The following is a 25,901-nucleotide window of genomic DNA, read 5'->3' on the forward strand; positions in this document are numbered from 1 at the left end:
TGAGTATATGGGCCATCTGGCCTATGTAGGAAATGGCATGTGGGATTTTTCCTAGGTCTTAGTTGAAGGAGAGCCTCACGCGAGAAAGTGATGGGGCGCTTAGGGGAAACTGGCAGAGTTTCTGACCCTTGGCCCGGGTGGGCGCGGACGGGCGCAGACAGGCTTGCCTTTGGCGCGCCCGCTGCGCGGACGGGAAGCATTGTTCATTATATAATGCCGGGCCGATTTCGCCCACAGCACTAGCCCGCCAACCTCAACCCCGACCTCCTCCCAAGATGGCGCCCGTCAGAGTGCGCCGGGGGGGTCAGAGCCCGCGACCAGTGAGAGCCCAAAATCGGCCCCTGGAAGCGAGGATGAGCCCCTAAAGGACTACAGGTGAGGTGGGTGGGGGAGACAAAGTAAAATTTAAAAGAAACAAAAGTTTGGGGCCCCACGACTATTCTCCTCCGCTGGAGAGGGCGACATCACATCGTCCAAGGGTGACTCGGTTACCCTGCCACGGGTGACGCCCCAGACGGCAGAGCTCATCAGTTAAAGGACAGGCAGACTCACTAGAAGGGGTATCCCAGAACCGCAGTGCTTCCGATCACTGGCAGTGCATATACACGGAGGGCCCACCCTTTCCAGCAGGCCGGGGACCCCTCCTGCACAAATGTAGCTCACCCAGGGCACACCCACTGCATTGCTCTACACCCCCCAGAGACTCCATGACGCACATTAATCCTACATAGCCCGTCCGAGGACCATCCTTGCATGCACACTCCACCACCCCATGGTTGCTAATTGTTTGTTAACGCTCTCTTCCTCACGGAGGGCTGGTTTGGACTTATCGCTTTCGGCGATAGGTCCCCTGTATTGGGATAGTTTCCCAACTCTAGTTCTTAGTTCACCTACCCTGACACCCATGACCTCTCGTTACCTCCTATTTGTAGGGCAGGGGCGTACACCCACAACCTTATACATCTTTGCGCGATACACCGACCAGACGGGGATGGGAGACCCCGCTCCATCTGCCACCGCGTGCTGTTTCATCATGATATTGCATCTGTTATGGCACATGCAGACGTAAAGTTTCTAACCCTAAATGTGTGGGGGATGCACACAGCCAGGAAATGCTATGCGATATATGCGTACATTAAGCGACAGCAGGCGCAGATTATATCCCTTCAAGAGGCTCATCTAACGGGAGAGGAACTGGGCAAACTCCAGAAGAAATGGCGCTGCATGTTCTGCGGTACCACGTACTCTGCCTTCGCAAGAGGCGCACTAATCTGGATTCGGCCTGGAGTCCCCTTCCGTGAGCTTAGCAGGCGGGTAGACCCCGAGGGCCGCTATGCCCTGCTGGAGGGGCTCTTAGACGGACAGCCCATCCTTGTCGGCAGCATCTACGCCCCGAATGTAAATCAAACAACGTTCTGGGGAGCCCTGACAAACACCTTAGCGGGATACACACAGACCCCGTGGGTATTGGGAGGGGATTAAAACTGTTCCTTAGACTTGGCATTAGATAGGTGTCCCCCCCTGCAACACTCCCGGGCCCACGCGCACACAGCCGCCTTCCGAGCCTGGGTGGCCCACTGGTCCCTCACGGATGCTTGCCGTCATGTCCACCCGACCACCAAAATATTTTCTTTCCATTCGATACCTCACAACTTACGCATCTGATTGGACCGCTTTTTATGTACACGATCTCTCCTGCCGCGCATTAGGCACTCCGATTATTTGGGCAGGGTTGTGTCAGACCATGACGCGCACACAGTGTCCCTCGCATGGCGCCCACCATACCGCCGATTCCTACATGGCGCCTCCCCAAAGACTGCCTTCTAGACCCATGTTCAAAAACAAGCAAGCCGACACCATTCAACATTACTTTGCAGAAAACAGGGACACCGTAGCGACTAGGTCCCTAGAATGGGATGCTTTCAAAGTGGTATTGAGTGGGGCTTGCATCCGACAAATTACAGGAGTGAAACAGACCTTAGAGAGGGCGGTGCACACTGCGGAGCAACTAGTAGCGCAGTTGTCTAAAACGGATGATCGGCGAGAGGTCCCCCCCCCACACAACTGGTGGAAGCCAAAACCAAAAAAGAGGAGGCCTGTGCCGACCTACGGCGCTATAATTTTCGCGCGTACACCACTAGAGCCCACAAGGAGGGGGACCGCGCCGGCGCTCTGCTAGCATGGCTCCTCCGCCAGGACACACAAACGCAACCGATCACGGGCATTCGCAGCGCCACAGGGGAGATAGTCTACGCACAAGCGGATATTGTATCCGCCTTTTAGGACTACTATACTCTGCTGTACAGGGAACCAACCCCAGATAGGGAGGTCCACATCCAACAACTACTGTGCACGGACACTTTAGTCCAACTTAAGGACGAGGAACGCACATCGCTCGATGTCCCGGTTACAGCGGCGGAGATCAAACTCGCCATTCGCCGTCTGGCTAGAAACAAAGCACCGGGCCATGGCGGTTTCCCATTGGAGCTCTACGCCACGTTTTCTCAGCAGCTGTCCCCCCACCTTGACACGGTCTTCCGAGAGGCGTTAGAGATAGGCCTACTTCCCCAATCGATGCGGGAATCCCTCCTGCTGACGTTCCCCAAACCGGATCGGGACCCATTGCTCTGCACTTCCTACCGGCCCATCACCCTGCTGACCACAGACCACAAAATCCTAGGGAGAATACTAGCAGACAGACTCGCGGAAATTATTCCTCGGCTGATCCATCCAGATCAGAGCGGATTCGTCCCTGGGAGAAACACCTCCCAGAATCTACACCGACTGTTCCAGGTCCAGGACTGGGTCCGGGATAGGTTCCCACGAGCAGCCTGTCTAGTACTGGACCTCGAGAAGGCGTTTGACACCCTGGCGTGGCAATATCTCTTCGGGGTACTACGGAGGGTGGGAGTAGGACCACACTTCATTGCATATACACGGTTATTATATACCGACATCTCCACTAGGGTACGGATAGGCCGCTAGGTCTCCCCTCCCATATCGATTATGCGTGGGACACGCCAGGGATGCCCCCTGTCGCCCGTCATTTTTGCCATTGCTATGGAGCCATTGGCGGCCCGGCTACGGGTGGTGGGCCACCATTGGGGGATCCCATTGGGGGAACGCTTGCACTGCGTCTTCCTGTATGCAGATGACCTCATTTATATTAGAGACTTTGCTGCGGACCTTACAACTATCTGGACCACGCTCTCAGACTTCGAAAGGACTGCTAGATTACGAGTGAACTGGTAGAAATCCTCTCTACCCCTTGCACCCGAACCTCCAACCCAGAGAAGTTCGTCTGGGGGAAGCCTCTCTAGCGTGGACGGGGGACCCCTGTGATATTTGGGTATCAGACTCTACCATGAGCCCCGGGACCTCTTGGAGGGAAATCATTACCGATACCTTTGGGGCCTTAAAGGTTAAATTGGCTTCTGGAGGACACTGCCCCTGGCCGCATCGGGAGGGTAGCCCTGTCAAAAATGATCATGGTGCCCAGGCTCCTTTACTACTTTGCTAATATCCCAGTAATTCCGCCGCGGCCCTTCTTTCTCCCTGGTCTGGGGGCGGGGCCGCAGCAGAGTGGGCCTGTCGATCATCCAGCTGCCTCGTGACAGGGGTGGGCTGGGCGCCCCGTCATTTGAAGCCTATATTTTGGCACCGCAGCTGCAGTGGCTATCTCGCTGGACTGCGCAGCGGCACCTGGGAGAAACGGAAACCCTGGGCAGGCAGCTGACGGTCCCCGATTTGACACGATTACTACTCCCGGGCACAAGGCCCAACCCGACTTATCCGCTGCTGGTCCAAGAAGCTAGATCCTGTATGAAGCCTATCCACCGCATGTCCAAGGGGACGCCAGTTTATTCTCCATAGCTACCACTGGCGGGCCTCCCAAGGGGGTACGAGTTCTACACTGCGAGAGAACTCTGAGTCTGGACTGACCTCCAGCTCACTGAAATGGAGGCCTTATTCACCGATGAACAACTGACCTCGTTCACGGAACTGACCGAGGAAAGAGGGCTGCCGGCCCACCAATTCCTGCTACATTGGCAACTAGTGGCGGACTGTAGACGCACATGGGATCTCCGAGGCGGGGAACCTGCAACTCACCCGGTATTTGCACACATTACTCCATATGGGGGCGGGCAGACACCATATCACATGGATTTATAAATTTTATCATAGAGCTCACCCAGGCATCGCTATCGAATCTGCGGCTCCGCTGGGAAGAGGATATAGGACGCAACCTTCATGACGGGGAATGGCTGAAGGCCCTAGAACATCATAAAAAGGTGCCCTGCAACCAAAGATTTAAAAAATTTCAATTCAACATACTGCACCACGCTTACCTCACACCGGCGCGACTCAAACGTTTTTACCCGACCTCCCACTTTGAATGCCTCCGCTGTAATGCACCAGATGCCCCATTCATTCACATGTTTTGGACATGCCCTAGACTACAAATCCTCTGGGCGACGATCCACGCTACTCTGCGAACAGTTACCGGCCTCGCGGATCTCCACACATGGAAGGCTTGCGCCCTAGACATTTTTAAGAGTAACAAGCGCAAGAAGGTAAAGACCAAATTTGCGCTCCTGGCCATATTGTTAGCTACTGTGAACAAAAGAAGGTATTGGGTCCTACAACTGGCCAGCCTGGACCTCAACAATTGCAAAACAGAACAAAGTGGCTAGTCAGGTTTGTTTTGTGATGAGTTTAGGACACACTCAGCCAGTTTGTACTGCGTGAACCACACGTTTTGTATTACAAAAGATTTATTTTCATTTTAAATTAGGTTTCATAAATGTGTCCATATCACTTCAAAGGAATATCCTGTCAAAACAGTCGAATCAGCAACAGACAATTATGTGCGCAATATATACATGTGTAAAAAAGTTCACAATAGATACTCAAAAATCACAACACCAACATACAACTTATTACATAATTGTTACATACAAAACCAATTGAAAACATGAGAAACATTACACAAAAAAAAGGGGGAGCAGTACGCAAAAAGAACCAGTCCTTAAACTTATATGCCAATGGACAGGCGGAACTCAAGATACAATGAAACTGCCTGCCTGTCTCACAAAACCTGTGATAAAGTGTTTTCAGGATTGCCAGCTAGGGCCCACAGCAGTGGTATTGATTATTCCCTGGCTGCACCCTTCTTTCTTGTCACAGGCTGGGGGTGAAACGCGTTTCGAACCGTAGAAAATTAAAAGGTTCTCCTCAGGACGGGGACTGGGGGAGGTCTTCACTGCAGGGAGCGTGACGGGACTGCAAGAGTTGGAATTAGCTGCACATCGTGTGAATTTTCTGTACTTAGAAGTAAAAGCAGGGTGAAGAGGACTCGTGGGTCGGGACGCCCGGGAATTGGTCCGGAGTCGATGGGTGGAGCTGCTCACCTTCTCTCAAATACTGCGCTTGATTGTGACTGCGGGTAGACGGAGACGCCCGGGAGAAAGTCCGGAGGTCGCAGGGGTCGAGACTCTCCTACTCTAAACCGTCGAACGGGAGTTGGATTGAATCCATTCTGCTGCCGGCATCATCTGGCGTGTCATGTCATGGAATGGATTCAATCCAACTCCCGTTCGACGGTTTAGCGTAGGAGAGTCTCGACCCCTGCGACCTCCGGACTTTCTCCCGGGCGTCTCCGTCTACCCGCAGTCACAATCAAGCGCAGTATTTGAGAGAAGGTGAGCAGCTCCACCCATCGACTCCGGACCAATTCCCGGGCGTCCCGACCCACGAGTCCTCTTCACCCTGCTTTTACTTCTAAGTGCAGAAAATTCACACGATGTGCAGCTAATTCCAACTCTTGCAGTCCCGTCACGCTCCCTGTAGTGAAGACCTCCCCCAGTCCCCGTCCTGAGGAGAACCTTTCAATTTTCTACGGTTTGAAACGCGTTGACCCCCAGCCTGTGACAAGAAAGAAGGGTGCAGCCAGGGAATAATCAATACCACTGCTGTGGGCCCTAGCTGGCAATCCTGAAAACACTTTATCACAGGTTTTGTGAGACAGGCAGGCAGTTTCATTGTATCCTGAGTTCCGCCTGTCCATTGGTATATAAGTTTAAGGACTGGTTCTTTTTGCGTAATGCTCCCCCTTTTTTGTGTGTAATGTTTCTCATGTTTTCAATTGGTTTTGTATGTAACAATTATGTAATAAGTTGTATGTTGGTGTTGTGATTTTTGAGTATCTATTGTGAACTTTTTTACACATGTATATATTGCACACATAATTGTCTGTTGCTGATTCGACTGTTTTGACAGGATATTCCTTTGAAGTCATATGGACAAATTTATGAAACCTAATTTAAAAAGAAAATAAATCTTTTGTAATACAAAACGTGTGGTTCACGCAGTACAAACTGGCTGAGTGGGTCCTAAACTCATCACAAAACAAACCGGACTAGCCACTTTGTTCTGTTTTGCATATTGTTAGCTAAGCGCAGCATAGCAATGCATTGGCGCGCGACGGAGGGTCCCCCTCTGGCAGCTTGGTGGGGGGCGGTGAAGAAATGGGCCGCAGCCGAGGAAGACCTTATTCGCCTACAGGAGGCCCGCGGCATCCGTCGGCGCCCTATTTCTCTAGAATGGGCGACACTCCTTCACGCTTTTCAGCAAGCACACACGGCAAGTACGGTTCCACCACAGGGCCCACGAGCGACGCTGGGTTCCCACGATTCCACACCAGTCTGTGCGCGCTCCCCCCCCCCCACCCACCCCATCAGCCCCCCAGTAGGCCACATTTCTGGTTGGGTGACGTTGCCTCGCAGGAAACACTAAGTCTGCAATCAGCGGGCTGACAAGGACTATCCCCAATCTGGCTCCTCCTCCTGTACGACCCCACGCACCCCCCCCCCCCCCCTCCACTCTATTTCCCTGGTTTTGAGACCCACAGTTCCAGTTAGAACTTGGATTATCATTTCATGGCATCCGTCACGAGAGGCATGGCCTAGAGACTGTTGTATGGGCCAGAGAGCTGCGGTCCCTATTCCACCGACTGTATTTTCAACACCTCCCGATATCTCTGGTGGATGCGGTAAGGAGGCTCCTCCCTTCATCATCTCCGAAGTCCATTCCTAGATAGATCCTCCACTGCCGCTAAGTATGATATCAGAACTTACTAAATGTAACGTGTAACAGATGCCAATGCTTGTTGTACGCCATCTCTGAAATGTGAAATCCAATAAAAAGGTTTAAAAAAAACAAATCTCAGGTTTTAAACCTGAGGTACAAAACTCCATCCTTAATCAGCCATTTCATGAGACATATTTATTAGGCCCAAATGTTGACGTGTCTTTAGAAAAGATGAAAAAAGACACAGATACAGCAAAGTCTATGGGAGCCTTGCAACAGCAAGCTCCCAGACGTTCTTTTCGTCGCTCATCATACAGAGGCAACACTAGAGGCTACTCCTCAAAGTCCCTCCACCTCCTACAAAACCCCTAGCCAATCCACATTCACCAAGGGCTACCAAAGAGGGGGTTACAGAGGTGACAACAAAGGCAGAGGCAAAACCAACAACTCCCGCTCTGCCTCTACCCCTACCCAATGACTTTCCTCCCCTTCCCCCCCCCAACATTCCACTCCTGTGGGGGGAAGACTGCAACAATTCCTTCCTGCCTGGACCAACATCACATCAGACAGGTGGGTGCGACAAATTATTCAATCAGGTTACTGTCTAGAACTAACATCTACCCCCCCCCAAACATACCACCCAAACAGCATCCAATGTCACAAGAACATCTAGCACTGTTAAACCAAGAAGTAGAATCCCTGATATGACAAAAAGCAATAGAACCAGTTCCTCTGCACCAACAAAACAAAGGTGTTTACTCTCTATATTTTCGGATTCCAAAAAAGGACGGCTCTCTAAGGCCTATTCTAGACCTCAGACCGCTAAACATATACATACAGTCAGACCATTTTCACATGGTCACACTGCAACAAGTCCTTCCGCTTCTGTCGCAAAACGACTTCCTTGATACTTTAGATCTCAAGGACGCATACTTCCACATTCCCATTCACAAGGCTCACAGGAAGTATCTCAGATTTGTAATAGACGGACAGCACTATCAATTCAAAGTACTCCCATTTGGAGTCACAACAGCACCAAGAGTATTCACCAAGTGCTTAGCAGTGGTGGCAGCGCATTTACGGAGACAACACATCCATGTCTTCCCGTACCTCGACGACTGGCTCATAAAAGTTAGCTCATACAACCAATGCGTGGAACACACTCATGCCACAATACAACTGCTTCACGACTTGGGGTCACAATAAACCACGCCAAGTCACATCTACAACCATCCAAAGTACAACAGTACCTCGGTGCCACAATAAACACCGCACCAGCGCTTGCCTATCCCACTCCAGCAAGGATAGCCAGCATACAAACTCCTCTAACAAGGTTTCAGCTACAACACTCCCTTCCAGCAAGAGTGTTCATGCAACTCATAGGTATGATGACCTCTTGCATTTTCATAGTGCCCCATGCAAGACTTGAAATGCGTCCGCTACAAGAATGCTTATCACGTCAGTAGAACCAGGTTCAAGGTATATTGACAGACCTAGTGTTGGTAGACGGTCTGACTCATCGCTCTCTGCAGTGGTGGAACACCAAAAACCTTTCCAAGGGGCGACCGTTCCTAGAGCCAGTTCCTCAGATAATCTTAACTACGGACGCATCGCTCTCCGGCTGGGGAGCCAACCCACCTACTGCAACACACCATGCTATGCAGGTGGACACTACAACAAAGGTTACTCCACATCAATTATCTGGAGTTACTAGCAATAATCCGAGCACTAAAAGCTTTCCAAAAGCAGGTATCAAACAAAGCTGTGTTAGTCCGCACAGACAACATGACAGCCATGTATTACATACAGAAGCAGGGAGGCACACACTCCATGCAACTATCTCAACTAGCACAGGACATATGGAGGTGGGCTATACCTCAAAACATATTCCTTCTAGCCCAGCATGTTCCAGGAGTACAAAATACCATAGCGGATCTGTTAAGTCGACAAACACAACAGACCCACAAGTGGGAATTTCATATGCAAGTTCTTCAGCCATTCTTTCAGATGTGGGGACAACCTCAGATAGACCTATTTGCCACCCACAAACGCCAAATGCCCAAGCTTCGCCGCCAGATATCCACACCCACTGTCCAAAGGCAATGCGATATGGATGAACTGGTCAAACAGATTTGCGTACGCTTTTCCAACTCTACCACTCATGCCACTAGTAGTACGCAAACTACAGCAGCATTCTCTGACCCTCATCCTAGTTGCTCCAACGTGGGCCAGACAGCCGTGGTACACCACACTGCTACAACTGTCTGTAGTACCGCACCAAAAATTACACCTGTCTCCACACCTCTTAATGCAGAACCGTGGAGAGATCAGACACCCGGACACAGCTCAGCTCAACCTTGCGATCTAGCTCCTGAAATCCTAGAATTTGGATATTTGAACCTTCCTCCAGACTGCATGAATGTCATAAAAGAAGCTAGACGTCCAACCACAAGATCCTGTTATGCAGCCAAGTGGAAACAATTTGTAATATATTGTCACAACAACAATATTAATCCTCTAGATGTCTGTTCAACACATCATAGGATACTTACTGCATCTCCAAAGATGCAACTTAGCCTATATGTCTATTAGACTACATCTTGCTGCAATAGCAGCATATCTGCAAAACAGACAACATCTATCTCTATTCAGAGTGCCTGCCATTAAAGCCTTTCTGTAAGGCCTTAAAAGAATAATTCCTCCCAGAGTACCACCTTCACCTGTGTGGAATTTAAACGTTGTTCTCACACGGTTAATGGGGCCTCCCTTCGAACCCTTACACAAATGTGAACTACTACAATTTTTAACATGGAAAGTTGCGTTCCTAGTAGCTATTACTTCTCTGTGGAGAGTTAGTGAACTACAAGCACTAACCATTCAAGAACCCTTTTTGCAAATGCATCACAATAAGGTAGTTCTGCCTACCAGTCCAAAATTCTTACCCAAAGTCATTTCTCCCTTCCATCTCAATCAATCTGTGGAACTGCCCGTTTTCGTCTCGCAACCACACAGTACCAAAAAGAGCTCTTCACACATTAGATGTCAAAAGAGCATTGCTATACTACATAGAGAGGACACAACCCTTTCGTAAGACAAAACAACTTTGTGTTTTTGTCACCACCACACAAAGGTAATCCCATTTCAAAATCTGGGATAGCTAGATGGATTGTCAAATGCATACAGATTTGTTACCACAAAGCTAAACGTACGTTATGTTCCTCCTAAAACCCACTCTACAAGAAAAATAGGGGCTTCGATGGCATTTTTAGGGAACATTCCCCTAGATGACATCTGCAGAGCAGCTACATGGTCTACACCGCACACATTCACAAAACACTATTGTGTAGATGTGCAAACCAAGCAAGAAGCTAATGTGGGCCAGGCTGTTCTCAAAACATTATTCCAAACTACTGCAACAGATAGGGGTGGTCGCCGCTAGGGATGGGGACTGCTATACAATCTATGCATAGTGTACAATCTATGCATAGTGTGCAATCTGCAGCTCACATGCCTCGAACGGAAAATGCTACTTACCAGTATGCATCTGCTCTTGGCATGTAGAGTTGCACACGCCCACCCGCCTCCCCGGCTACCCTTGTCTGTTCCAGTATTATCTTAATTAGATGCAAATATGGGCATCCTTCCTTTTCTTGCAAAGCTCCATCTTTTCCCTAATGGCGAAAAACAATCTGGGGATGGAGCTGATGCCCATGCGCAATGTGGTCCAAAGGAGGAGTCGCCTATCTCGTGACTTCCAAAGAACTTTTCAGGACAACAACAAACTGCAAACATCCGGGCCCAACACTAGGTGGCGATCTATGCTTAGTGTGCAACTCTGCAGCTCTACATGCCAAGAACAGATGCATACTGGTGAGTAGCATTTTCCTTCTACAAATCCGATCATTCCTCCCTTTAAGTGTGGGGACGCCAGGACCGACCTATGCCACACAGCACCAATACATCAGGTACTGACCCCTTGCAGTAGCCAAGCTTATTGTGTTCAGACCAGGCACCAACGCCAAGAAAGACCAACCTGCATGTTGAGGGATTTCAGGGACAGTGAGACCCACCATGAGAGTGGCCAGCTGTCCTTTTTGCCCCCTTCGGCAGAAGACAAAGAGGGAGTCCTTGACTGCTGCTACCCGACTCCTCAAAGTACCCATGCACCAGCACTCCACAGCCTGAGTCAAAGGGAGGTGACCGTACCAAGGGGGCCCCAGACCCACAGGAGCTAAGCCCACTCTTGGGTTTACCCAGACTGGACTTCCAGTTGCTGCTTGCAGCCTCTTTCTGCAGGCGCCCTATAACCGCCAGTGACTCTAGCATCTAATCTGACACCAAAGGACACCTCTGCATCCGAGCCCCACAGCCTGAGAAGGGGAATAACAGCGCCCTACGTGTCAGAGGATTTCAAGAGGTGAGCCTCCCTGTGTATTCCCCCGGACTGGTCCCCCAGTCTCAGCTTGCAGCCACTTCCTGACCAGACCGTTCCCCGTTAAAGTGAAAGAGACACCCAATGCTGTAACACCTCTGCACACAAATGCCCCGGAGGTGACCTGTTGGTGTGGCCTTGGACCTTACCCCATACTCGCCTTCAGTCCAAGAAGAACAGTCCTATAAGGTGCTGTTAAGTGCCCAAATGGAATACATGTTTTCCGCCATAGATATTGAATTTGAATTTTATTATATTTGCATAGTTACTTAAAACCATTGCAATAGGACTTTCAGATAATACAATAAAATCATGACAGGATAAAATTACATATTTGCAAAAATTCAGAGCTCCTTAAAAAGGTTAAAGCAGTTAAATTGCACTCAGGTAAAAATTGCTTTGTTCTTCATACACATAGTTCTCAATGTAATTTATGCATTCTGCCCGGCTTCAACTCTGTCTGGGCGGTACTACTATCCAAAAAGAGACTTTATTAAGAACCCAGTCCTAGTGCTTATATGGAGATTTCCCAGGTCGACCTTAATGGTGGCAGTCACGTGTCATAGTTAGGAGTGCGCACAGTAGTCGCGGCTTCCCCGTGGCCTAGGTAGAGTTTAAGTGTTCAGTGGCATTTTTTTTCTCCTCAGCTGCATATAGGAATCTCACTAGTCTACAGTTTAATTGAGGTGTTGCTGGGTCAAAACATGCCAAAACTGCTTGTCTCCTTGAGCTGATATTCCTTTAGTTTAAGGGGACTCTTAGCAGCTGTCTCCTTTCCTGTATCAGCTCCTTGCAAGAGCATAGTAAATGGATAATATCACCCTGGCCATTTTTGCACAGACTACAAGATGTTCGAGATGGCTCCCTCTTCCTTGGTGGAAGGTTCTGACTGCACGGGATCAAGCCAAGGCGAAGTTTTAAGAATTTTAGTTTCTGTGGTTTTGGGTAGCCCAGGTTGAAATATTTTTGGGGGGCCAGGGCTTTGTAGTTGTTCACAGTCATCCAGGCATGAGGTTTTACTGAAAAAGCTGCTTTATCTTCCACCAAAGCCAGCTTTTTCAAGGATTTCCACACTAATTTCTTAAAAGCTGAATGATGGATCTGCGTGTTCCAAAAGGCCAAGAGTCCAGTGCATGCTAGAGCCTCCTGAAGATAGATCTTGCAGGTGAATCCTCCCTCTGCTGAAGATCTTGCCATATAAGTGTATTTAGAGTTTTGGGAGCCGATAGTCTAGTTTTTGTCCAGCAGTTGATATATGCGCTGTATCTGGCCCATGATTGCTTCAGTAGGCCGAATTCCAGTCTAATTTGTGCCGGGGAAGTGTAGTTTGGGAGGTTAAGGGTGGGTCTGTATGCTTTTACTAAGGTTATGTCCAGCAGTTTTGCATCTCTCCCTCTTAAGGCTTCACTACCATAAGTAATTGTGGGAAGAATTTTGGCCTCTGCTACTTTTAGTAGGGGGCTTAATGTTGGGCCCAGTAGTTTAGATGGTAAACTTTTCATGGTTAATGCTAGCACCAACCCCTTTCTTTTAATCTCCTCCAGGTTTTGGGCAAATGTTCCTTCCTTGTCAATGTAAACACCTAGGTACTTATAGACTCCCGCTGAGTCTATTTGTGTGCCGCCCAGCTGACAACTTCTCTCTGGCTTCCTTTATTGTTAATTGACATAGTTCTGGTTTCCTTTAAGTTGATTGACAACTTATTTGCTTCAGCGTAGTCCTGCATGCTGTGGAGAAGATGTTACAAGCCTACTACTGTATGGCTGAGCAAGATTACGTTGTCTGCATAAAGGAGATTGGACAGAGTTGTGCCCCCCATCCTGGGTGCATGAGAGTGAGAGTTGCTGGTGTTGAGTAATTGCGGGAGGTCTGCCATGAATAAATTAAACATGGGTGCCAGCACGCAACCTTGTTTGAGGCCCTTCGTTGTTTTTACTTTCCTTGTCAAATGCATCCCTGTGCCAAGTTTTATCTGTACCCAAGTATCAGTGTGGAGGAGCATTATCATATTTTAAGATATCATTTGGGATCCCCCAGCTTGCCAGCTTCGCCCATAGTCTTGATCTGTCTACATTGTCGAAGGCGCCACTAAAATCGATAGCACAAATGTGCAGCTGCATTTTCTTCGAAATTGTGGCATCTATGAGCAGAGATAATGTTAAGATGTTCGTTGCTGTGCCAGTTTCCTTACGAAAGCCTGTCTGATTTAATGGAATTATGTCATTCGTGTCCGTCCAGGCTGTAAGCTCTTCAAAAAGCGTGCCCGCAAAGTATTTAGCCTCATTATCAATTAGTGCCACTAGCCGATAATTGCTGGGCGAGGCCTTGTTGCCGCTTTTGTGGATGGGAACAATCGTGAAGCCTTTCCTTGAATCAGGGATGACGCCCCGTTGTCTCACTTCCAGGAATATTGGATGAAGTACTCTTGCCCACTCTGACGCCCTCTGGTTAAACAGAGCGGGCGGGATTCCATTCGGGCCTGGTGCCCCTTCCCTTCTTCCCTTTGTGATCTGCTGCTTAATTGACAGGTGCGCAGCTTCATCTGACACTTCCTCCAGGAGTTGATTTGCGATAGAGGATGAATGTGAGACTGTCGTTTGATAAATGTTCCGCATTGCGGTCAGTTGTAGCTGCCCTGTTTTGGTCCTGGAGAAGGGAGCCTGCTGTAAAGTTGTTGAAGCGAGTGTGCAGATAATTGGCCCAGGTTTCCTGTAATATGTGTGATAGAATTCCCCCATATTGTGGGTTGATGATAATGTTCACCATTTTCCAGAAGCAGGCTTTGTCATTTTGTTTTATGTTTTGAAGAAGTTTGGCCCAGGTGTCATCTTCATGGTTTTTGTTAATGCCCCATTTCAGCTTCTTTAAATTAGTTCTTTGTTGACGCAAAGAGGAGAGTAGCAAGAGGTTCCCAGGATGATGGCGCAAGGATCTTATTGAGCTGTTTATGGCTCTTTTGAGACTTTTAATTTGCATGCCATGTACTGCAGTAAGCCTATTTACTTGCTCAAATGGCAGAGTGTGCTTCATTATTTTTTTTTTTTGTGACCCGTGTAGTTCGCTGAGCGGCTTTGTGAAGCGTACCCAGATTTGAACGTAATCCATATTTGTCGGAAATGAAAGTATGAGATTCGATGCAGATTCTGACAGGGATTTGATGGTATTTGCCGTGAATTTAATTATTTTGTAGTCTGACGTATAGATGGTGCCCAAGACTAAGGCAAACTGGATACCAGAGGGAGCAGTTGCGGCTAAAATTATTTCTGGTCGGCGATGCTCATTATCTCCCTTTTCCCCCATTCTGAAATTATTGATAGATGAAAACGAGAGACTAGTAAAGGTAAAGTCCAGTATCGAGGAAGTTGTTGCAGTATAAAAACTGGCTACAGGAGGAGTGTCACCTGCAAATCTTCAGTTAAGGGCCTTAAGATTGGAATGTTCCAGGTCCTCAAGAAGGCTTCTGTTTGTTTTGTTGATTTTCCCGTGGGTGAAGATGCCTTGTGTTGGTATATTGCAATGTGAGGTTTGGAATCTTGCTTCGTATTCGTCGGATGATCCCAATAAGTATTGATTCAAGTCCCCCGATAAGATGATATTTGATGTTTCAGTGCTGCCTATATAAGTGATTATTTGGCCAAATAGCTCCGCCGAATCTTTTGCTGAATGTTTAGGGTGGATATATGCGTTGACAATCGTTACTTCTTTTTGTGCGCCGGCCAGAGAGAGAATGAGTTTGGTTGCTAAGGCAACCTCTGTTCCTGGATCAATTGTAGCTGCTGTAGGTATGGCAGTTGTCGATATATAAGTTGTCAGCCCACCAGAACAATGACCTGTTTTTCTGCCTTTTGTGGCTGGTATGGTGAAACAGTAGAACCCGTGAATTTGTAACTGTTAAGTCAGCCATGTTTCCTGCAACAAGATTACGTGGAGCTTTTTGAAATATTGCAGAAAGTCAGGTTCACAAGCTTTTGAGGCTAGGCCATTGATGTTCCATGAGCAAAGGTGGAACACACTTCCTTTTTAGGTCTCGCCTGATCCAGCACCCAGCGCATGCGCTGATCTGGTGAGACTTTTAGTAAGGACTTAAAATAATTCTACCATGGCCGGCCTACAGCTTGCGTGCACGTGCATGGGCGCGCGCTTAGGAGCAGAGGCGCCATATGGCGCCATATGGCTTTCCCCGTCATGCCCATTAAGCACATCGCTCGCCGCGCTTGATCGCGATCAGTTGCACTTTCGCGGCCGCTTTGCTGTTCTCAGTGAGCCAGTATTTTCACGGCCGCGTTACATTTACAATGCTTGTGTGTGTATTTTTTTTTTTTGCTCTTACTTCTGTTTAATCTCATGCCTTTCAAATACCGATTGGGTCCTGCATTTAAGCCTCCTTGGCGAGTGTTTTTCACTTATGTGTCATACATGAATTAAATGTGAATTAAATGTGCATGCAACTGTGTGATGTTTCCTCTGAGAACCACTGGATCTTCGGTAGACCTGAAGGAGTCTTTTGATCCCCAGAGTTCAGAAACCGAGTATTTGCTGCCCCCTTTCTATTGGGCTCACAGAGTGAGTATATAAACAATCCCTCTTTCTCTGGGGAGATCTGAGACTGTCGGTCGATGGCTCCGAGGTGCCTGCTTCCCCCGCCCCATCTATTATTTAGGGCTCTGGCTCCTAGTTTATCGGTTCCTCCATGCACCCATGGGCGTCTTCCTAATACTTCTCAGTGGAAAGCCGAACAATCCGGACAGCTGCAAAGGAGTATCCAGCCAGGAGATTGCAGGCGGTCGTAAATATGCTGCCCGATCTGCCCCCGCGCACAGCTAACTTTCCTCTCTCGCCCTCCCCATAGCATACTTTTAATTGTGAAGGGGCTGCCATTTTAACAAATGTCAGTCGGGACAGGTTGACGTTCTTTTAAACTCTTGTGTTTTGAAACATTGGACCATTAAGATGACGTCTACTTCCTGCACAAGTCTAAACTGTTTAATAAGTTGCCAAACACACTGCACGAAATGAAGAATTAGTATTATGCCCTCTTCGCATTAATTGCTCAGCGATGTGCAATTTCGCAATGACATAGGAAAAATTTGTACCAGTCTTGACCCAACATTTTATTCCACCAGTTGGTCCAAAATGTTGTCTTTCAGAGAAATATTTTTGCACTGTGCATTACTGCAAATGCCACTGCAGAACTGTAAGGCACCGGTGTAAACTTTCTCACAACTAGCGCAAAATTGCCCAGCAGCTGTGCACATTCCATCCTCTGCCTTTCTTCTATTTATCGTTTCATTTACAATCTCTAATAAAACTGCATGTGAAAAAACAGTCTTCTGCTTGGAATTTTGGAGTCTTGTGTGATGTTTTCAAAAAAGTCACATTTTGCAAGGTTTATAACACAAACATTTTGCTCATCACTTGCGATCCTATGACTTTGTGTCAAAATGGCACACAATTCCCTCAGAGGGCTCTTGGGACCTATTTACCAGAAAGTCACGGAGCACAGCAAGTCACGTTGCTGCGCTGCACTGTGTGACAGGGAAAGGGCAGGATATATAAGGCAATACTGCGTATTCCTGACTTTTCCCCTGCTCTGACACCCTTTTGGCAGCATAGCGCCAATGCAGGCAGCCTTGCACGAAGAGGGTGCCTGTGTTGCATGCAGGATTGTTTTGTGCAGGAAAGACACCTTTCTGTACAAAAACACTCCTGAGGCATATTCCCCTTTCTGTGTGCAGCACACATAGAAAGAGGAAGTAAGGAGGAGAAATACATATATTTCTCCTCGCTATGCCTCATCTGAGAAGACCTATTCTTTTGGTGCATTTCCAGGTCTCCCAGTTTTGGTAAATTTTGGCATGCGGCAAACACCATGGGATGTGGCGAGGAAACACCAATTCATTGACCATGGAATGCCTTCCCAAGGCAGAGTAAGGGAAAGCAGATATTTGCGCTGCATTGCCTTACTCCAGCTTTATGGAGCCACTCAGGGCCATGCAAAGTTGCCTTGTGTGGCTTCATAAATCACATGTAAGGTTTGCGTCGCTCTTGCACCACATTGGGTGGTGCAAGAGCGATGCAAACCTCCTCATAAATAGGCATGTCTGGGGCCTATTTATGAGGTCCTTTGTGTCGCTCCTGCACCATGCAATGTGGTGCAAGAGCAGTGCAGACCTTAAGACAGATTTTTGATGCCACTTTGTACGGCTCTGAATGGGTCCAAATATCAGGAGTAATGCAACATAGGGCAAATTGCTGCGTTACTCTGTCCTGGGAAGGCATTCTATGGGTGTTCCCATGCAACACCCGTCGTTTTTGACGCATTCCCAGATTTACAAGAACTTGCAAACCTGGAAATGAGCAAAATCTTACACCTTCCTTGTTGCTTCCTCTTTCTATGTGTGCTGCATTCTGCTGACACATGGAAAGAGGAATATGCCTCCCAGGATTTGTTTTGTGCAGGAAGGTGCCCCTTATCACCCAAAATCAATCCTGAATGCGACGTAGGCACCCTTGCACCCTGTTGGCACTATGCAGGCAAAAGGGCGCTAGCGCAGGCTAAGGACAGAAATGAGCCGTATTGCCTTAAATATGGTGTATTCCTGTCCTATCCTTGTTATGCAGTGCAGCGTAGCAAAGTGACTTGCTGTGCTGCACTGCATTACTACCCCATAAATAGGCCCCTTAAGCCATTAGCGCACCGAAATTCCTTATGTGGTATTCCACACCCGAATAATGTTGAGGCACTGGAATAGCGTGTTATTCCAAATAGAATAGAACAAGGACCCAATTGTGCTACAGGCACACTTTACTTTTAACGGGGCAATGCCAGAACACCTCAGCAGGCATGCTATATTTTGAGTTGAACAAAGTAAGAATTCCTCAGCAGCCATGCAGTGCATTCAGCGGGACAGCAGTGCTACTTTTCAGCAGGGCTGCAATATGTTTAGCGGAACCGTAAACATTTCACTGCTGTTATCCATTTTCATAGGGAAATATCAGCGTATCTTAGCAGGGCTGCTGTTCGTGTATTAGGGACATAAAAGCTCTTGCAGAAGAACAGACTTACACTTAATGACCCTTTTAATGAGTCAGTACCTACATTTTACAGACTCTCTAATTCCAATATATCATGTTTTACAGTAGATGTGACATACATTGGGACAGTACCAGCACTTCCCGGCAGTGCTGCTGGCCTGTTAATGGCTCCATATTAACGCGTGTTGGCCGTCTAAGCAGAGAGTCCAACAAATAAATCGACATTATGTGACCTCCTCTCTCACCGTCCTCAGCAGGAGTACAATGCTCTTTTGGCCACTGTTAGAAACTTGCGCTGCTGATCTGGACAGAAGGTTACAGTGCTCAACCTACCATCTTTCTTAACATTGTCAGTTGCCATGGGTAACAAGTGTCTCGCGTGACCTCAGCCCCACTGTCTTTTAGAGGTTCTTGCCTGCCAGGAACTCTCTATTTTCATGTAAGATATTCTTTTGATACCCTGGTGATTTCAGGCGAAACAAGTAAAATGTCAAGTGACTTACGCATGACTGACACTGCCCCAAACCTTCAGCTTTAGCAAAGGAGCCAGCCTGTTGGGAAATATAGCTTACTGACACAATGCACCAGCTGCTGAGTCTGTCTTTAAAGTGCAGAACCATGATTCAATTTCTGCGAGACAGATTGGCGCACCTGGTGCGTACACCTGCATATGACTTGCAGTAGAGCACAGGTTTAAATCACAGTTGAGACAACTTATATTTCCGCTTTAAAAACTGGACAGTATCGCACATTGTTATGCACATTGTTATACTGGTACAGAGTTAATAAAACTAAAAACAAAGGGCTTCATTGATGAGGTTTTGCCGAAAGGATGCGCAGCAGGCCTTCCTACTGCGCTTCCCTACGGCAAAAGAAGAGGGCAGGAATGTGCCATATTTGTAAGATACGGTGCATCCCTGTCCTTTTCCCCTGCGCCGGCGGACAATGGGCTGCACCAACGCAGGCACCTTTGCACCATGGTGCAAGGGTGTCTGCGTTGCAAGGATGATTATTTATAATGCTTGCCACTGTCCGTTTGGCTATGATGTCATTGAGTTGCTGGAAAGAGGTTTAGGGTTCTTGTAATTGGTTCCGCAAAACGACGACCATCTCCAGGTGCGACTATTTCATCATAAGACGCACGGATGGAACCCCGGAAGAGAGGCCTTGATTGAGGAGTGGGACCCAGTGCCCCTCTAAGGATGGAGATTGTGGGCTTTGGGCGGTGACTGAGGCCTGGCCTTGGACTGGTGTTTAGAAGAGGTGCTGGGTAGGCTGGATTTTGGTAAGAGGTGACCTTGATTCCCCAGGCTTCAAAAGTGTGGTGCTCGTTTAAAACTCTATGGGCGATAGCAGCTGTTTTCCACGACACCCTCGTTGCCTCAGTCGTTGCTGGATTTTCCGGTACAAGAAACTCTATTGCAAGAAGATCAGTTGTATTCAGATCTGCTGGATTGGGAATGGAAAGGATAAGAATACTGATCCAGAAATTGAACCTTTGAAAAGTACAAAAATTCATCATTTGAAAAGTACTTACATGATCCCGATGATCTTGTGGATGGGTTTGGAGAGCCCTGGTTCCATACACTTAGAAGATGTAGGGGTTGTGCTGAGGCAGATCGGGATGGGAAGTGGTGCTGGTCCCAGACGCTTTATCCCTTGTCCTGCATGTGCTCAGTTGACCCAGGACCAGGTTAAAAGTTTGGTGATGGGGTTGTTGGACCTGGTCCTTGATATGGGTGATGGAGGAGGAACATTCAAGACCAGGTTAGATGGGTTGCTGGGAGCCAGTGGGGCAACAGCAGAATGGTAGAAACTCTCATCTTATGGGATAGGTAGGGTATTCAACAGTGTTATTATTTTTACAGTTTGCAATAGTCTTCATTTGTTTACCTCCACAGCTTGTCCTGGGGCCGAGTGGTGTTCTACAGGGAATCCGTCCTGGGAAGTGTTATGTGGACATGTCAACAGTAGATCCTGACACTGTTATTGAAGTCTCTCGAGTAAGTATCCCTGAACACAGATCAGATTGATTTTATGCATTGTCTATGAATTTGGTCTGTCTTCTGTGTCTATTACCTTCCAGCAGTTCGAGCAGTGTCTAATAAGCTTGTTCATTTATAATACTCCAATACTGCAAGCAGTACATGTATCACAAATTCTTACGTTTCAAGGGACATGTAATGTTTTTCTTTTCGGCAAAATGCCTGAAAGACACTAGTGACTTAACCATTGGATATATAACCCCCCGGACGACCCAGCATACGCCCTCGACAGGTACCAAACTGACCGCTCTGGATATCTGGGGGCTCTATACACCACTGACAGGAAAAATAAAGGGAAGTTCTTCGGACCGACAAAACATACACTAGAAATTTGGCGTTTAGCTAGCTCTCAGCTAGGATGGGCGGGCACTCTCTTGTTGGCCACGCCGCAGTGGTATGCTCAGAAGCTGGGTAGGCTAGCATATCAGCCCGAATTTGACAAATGGGACCTCATTGGGATATCAACAGTGGGGGATCTGGTCAAAAAAGGCAGCAATACTGACTTTTAGTTAACTCCAAACACGATATCAGATGGCACAGGGAGTAATGTACAGATACCTACAAATCAGGCACGCGCTCCAGGCAGCTTTTCCGTCTTTTAAAGACTTACCAGAGTCGTCACCCCTGGAAGATCGCCTGCTTGATGGGCCTCTCAAGTTGAAAGCAATATTCTTAACTTACAAGAAGCTGAGTAACAACCTCCCTGACACCTTCCCGAAGCTCAGGGAGTGGTGCAAGAAGACATGGGCCCTATAGAGGACGGAGACTGGCAGTGGGCACTGATGTCCCCACATGATGCAGCTATCACTCAGAGGTTTCGCCTCATTCAGCTTAGAGTACGCCATTGCTCATATATTACAGTGACAGTTTTGGCCAAGATAGGATCCAAACCCGATGACAGATGTGTAAGGGGATGTGGTCAGCAGGCCACATTTTACAATACATTGTGGTACTGCACCAGAATACGCCCCCTTTGGGAGGGAGCCACAACGCACATGTTCACAGCCCTGGGAAAAGCTATAACACTAACCCCACAGCTCAGATTATTGAACATCTGGGAGGCCACTGACCTAACGGACGTCGAACAGCAATTCACAACGCTGGGTTACACACTGGTAAAAAGAGAATTGGCTAATAACTGGGGGGACGTAGACCCACCTCGTCTCACCCTATGGGTCAATGAAATGGATAGATGCATTCTGGCAGAGACTGAAGTCTATAAAGCTCGGGGATGCCCCAAGAAATGTGATAAGAAGTGGTCACAGTGTAACAAACTCTGGAGTGATCTATGTGTGTCACCCACGATTTAAATGGAAATGCGCAGACAAGAGAGACTGGTAGGAGATGAGTAATGAGTAATTCTTGATTAATGTTTTTACTGGAATATTTTGCTGAAAGTATGCAATGTGTTGTTCAATCATGTAATGTACTACTGTGATTGCAATCAATAAACAAAGTTAAATAAAAATGCCTGAAAGACATTATAGTTCCTTTTATGGCTGTATGAGTGCACTGATCATGGAGCATTAGCGCTCATAAAACATTACAGAGGGTATATTAAACTTCAAAACCTGCTTCGTTTGACTCTTCTGTGGTGAGTGATGCATTTAGCATTTTCAGGTGACTGGATAGCATAGGGATTATTTTTAATCCATATTTTAGTTTGTTTGTACTTTATTTGCTTTAAATGAACTGTATATATCATGTACTAGACTGTTTTGTCTAAACAATGGGGAGACATGTGGGCAAATAGCAGTTGTGAGTTTTGCAAGTACTTCTTTATCCTCTTCAAACACTTGCCTGGCATGTAGTTGTTTTAAGGCATACATTTATAATCTCCACAAAATTTTATCAAGGATGACCAGTAATTGAAGGCTTCTGATATCCACGTATCCCTTTTCACTGAGGAGTAGGATGGGGATAACGCCGGGAAACGGCCTATTCATAGGCATGTGTTGGCTGCAGATACACATAGTATACACACTCCTGCCATCTTGTGTTGGGCCTGGACTCTGTTTTGTTTCCTCTGACGTTTTATGATTGGCGTCGTGCATCGTTTTTCCTTCCCCTCGTAGTATTGTCCATGTACAACAGCTCCTGTGCTAGAAAGTTTTGTTCGAGGCATGTGGGCTGCTGAATTCATATCTTAGCATAGATCGCCGCCTAGTGTTGGGTCCGGATGTTTGCACCTTGTTGTCCTGGAAGAGTCTTCGAAGTATCACAAGATAGGTGACTCCTCCCCTGGACTACAGTGCGCATGGGCATCTTCTCCATCTTCAGATAGTTTTTTTCCGACATTGGGTTCAGATGCTATTCCTCAACTTCAACTTCGGTACCGAACCTCTTCAACTTTCTAAGGCCAAAAGGCCTTCTACCTCAACGGTATTGTTCTCGTTCGGTACCCCTTGACTCGATAATACTTTCCATCTCGATCCGGTCGTCGACGCGGGCCGTTGGGCCTTTTCGACGCCACGTGGGCCTGCTGCCAATGGAAAGGACCCCGTTTAAAAGGTGCCCACAATGTCACTCCAAGTTCCCACTTACTGATACACATACAGTATGCAACAAGTGCCTATCTCCCGAGCACAACGAGGAAAACTGTCCAGCTTGTGCTCAGTTCCGGTCGAAGAAAACTATCCGGAACCGAAGGGCCGCTAGACAAGAAATGCAGCGACAGGCACCGAAACCGGAGAACATTTTCGAAGACGAACATAACCTCCCAGAAGCGGCGGACTCTGACCTAGAAATTGTCACCGTAGAAGACCAGTCGGACTCCGATGACCAGATCACAACGGGGAAAACCGTGAGTACCAAGCCCCCAACCCCGCTTCCATCTCAAGACAAGGCTCCGGTCGAAGCATCGCCTAAAGGCCTTAGCCGAGATCGACAAACTCCTTCAGAGGCCCCGCCTTCCGGCTCGGCTCCGAAGACCAAACCCAAGCCTTCTGATACCCCGGGAACGAGCTACACTCTTCCCAAAAAGGCAGCCGCACCGAAAAAGGTTGTCGAGCCGAAGAAACTAGTCGATACAAAAAAGGGCGTTGAAACAAAAAAGGGCATCGATCCCAAAAGAATAGTCGACCCGACAAAGGCCGCCAAGCCGAAAAAGAGTGTCGACCTACAAAAAACAGGTCACACTAAAAATCCTATCGACCCGAAGAAGGCAGTTGAGTCTACAAAAAGAACGGTCGATCCGAAAAAGGTTATCGAACCGAAAACACCAGTCGATCCAAAAAAGGTTATCGTCCTGAAAAAACCTGACGATAACAAAAAGGTCGTCGAACCAAAGAAGGTCGCCGACCCGAAAAAGGCAGTCGAGCTGAAAAAAGCTCCACAGCCGAAGGCCCTCGAGCCAAAGACTCACCACAAACAAGTGACTAAGCCAAAGTCATTGGCGCCAAAACCACGCACAGTTGAGGAAGAACTTTTCCATCCTGATCCAGTGAGCGCAGAACAACCTAAACTGTATATAGACCCTGAAACAGCACGCGTAACAGTTTACCACAGAAAGAAAAGACCATTGGACACTGACACTTCTTCCCCTGGTCCTCCAAAGGGAAAAGACTTTATAACATCCCCTTCAAGGCCTTTTACTCCTCCTCCTTTCTATCCTAACATGCCTTTTGTACCTTACTCTCCTACATCAGGTTATGATGAGACAGAAAACATAGAAGAAGATCCCCAAGATAATTTTGTAGAACCTGAGGATCAAGATACACAAGATAACACATGGAATGACCAGAATGATCCTTATGATACATACGACACGCAACCCATCCCTGACACCTCTACATATCCTACAAAGCCGTCGCCTACTGACGACACCATTGTCTTTAACTAGTGGATAGGGCTGCTGAATATCATAATGTAGACATGCACACTGACCCAATAGAAGAGGATTTCCTATTTGATACTTTTCCAACTTAGGAAAAAAGTGAACGTAAACTTCCTATGTTAAAAGGGGTACTAAAACACGCGCCAGACATATTTAAAGACCCAGCCAGAGCGCGTGTCCTCAATCCCAGAATTGAGAAAAAGTATAAAGCAGCCCCTACAGACCCTTCTTATATTCAGTCACAGTTGCCTTTAGACTCACTAGTTGTATCAAACGCTCAAATGCGAGCTAATTCACAAACAACAGGAGATGCTCCCCCTCCTGACAAGGAGTCAAAGATATTAGAAGCCTCAGGCAAAAGAGTGGCATCCCAAGCAGCAAACACTTGGAGAATTGAAAACATACAAGCTCTATTAGCACGCTACATTAGAGCACATTATGACCAACTGGAGGGTTTACTACAACACCTGCCAGAACCTTTTAAAGCTAAAGCTAACAACCTCATACAGGAAGGCAAGTTTATCACAAACGCTTCCATTAAATGTGCACTTGACGCAGCTGACACAGCAGCCAGGTCCATCAACACTAGCGTGTTACTACGCCAGCATGCGTGGCTACGCATTTCCGGATTTAAGAATGAAGTGCAGTCAACCATCCTCAACCAGCCAGTTAACCAAGATTTCTTGTTTGGCCCTGCAGTAGACACCATCTTAGAAAAGATGAAAAAAGATACTGATACTGCTAAGTCTATGGGCGCACTTCAGTTACACCAATCTAGGAGTTCCTTTCACCGCTCCTCCTTTTGAGGCTCAGGTAGAGGCAACACATCCCAAACTTACTCTACATTCAAAAGTAATACTCAACACCTTTAATAAGGGCTCCAACAGAGGAGGTTATAGAGGCAACAATAACAAGGGCAGAGGACGTGGCGGCAACAACACCAGAGCTTCCACCGCCACCAAACAGTGACTTGTTCACACTCCCTCCAGACCACTCAACACCAGTCGGAGGCAGAATAACACAATTCCTACCACTCTGGAACGCAATTACCACAGACAGGTGGGTGAGACAAATTATCCAGTATGGTTTTTGCCTGGAACTCACTTCTACTCCACCCAACATACCACCCAAACACCGTCCAATGTCCAAAGAACACATCACGCTGTTACAACAAGAGGTGACATCCATGCTGGTAAAGGGAGCCATAGAGCCAGTCCCTTTTCAACATCAGGGTACAGGAGTATACTCCCTATACTTCCATATTCCCAAAAAAGACGGGTCCCTCAGACCAATATTGGACCTCAGACCTCTGAACCAATACATACTCTCAGAGCATTTCCATATGATCACTCTACAACAAGTACTCCCGTTACTCCAGCAAGGCGACTTCCTCGCTACATTAGACCTCAAAGATGCATATTTTCACATACCCCTACATCCAGCTCACAGGAAAAACCTCAGGTTC

General features: G+C 47.6%; 1 protein-coding gene across 1 annotated transcript in view; it reads left to right on the forward strand.

Moving 5' to 3' along the window:
- Nucleotides 1–25,901, forward strand: part of GLYR1 (glyoxylate reductase 1 homolog) — a 529,972-nt gene that overhangs the window by 399,531 nt on the left and 104,540 nt on the right. The window contains exon 12 of the mRNA XM_078662916.1: nt 20,458–20,559. Within this exon, the coding sequence (XP_078519042.1) occupies nt 20,458–20,559 (102 nt within the window). The remainder of the gene's footprint in view (nt 1–20,457; nt 20,560–25,901) is intronic.

This window comes from Lissotriton helveticus, chromosome 10, assembly GCF_964261635.1.
Source record: "Lissotriton helveticus chromosome 10, aLisHel1.1, whole genome shotgun sequence".
Taxonomy (NCBI): Eukaryota; Metazoa; Chordata; class Amphibia; order Caudata; family Salamandridae; genus Lissotriton; species Lissotriton helveticus.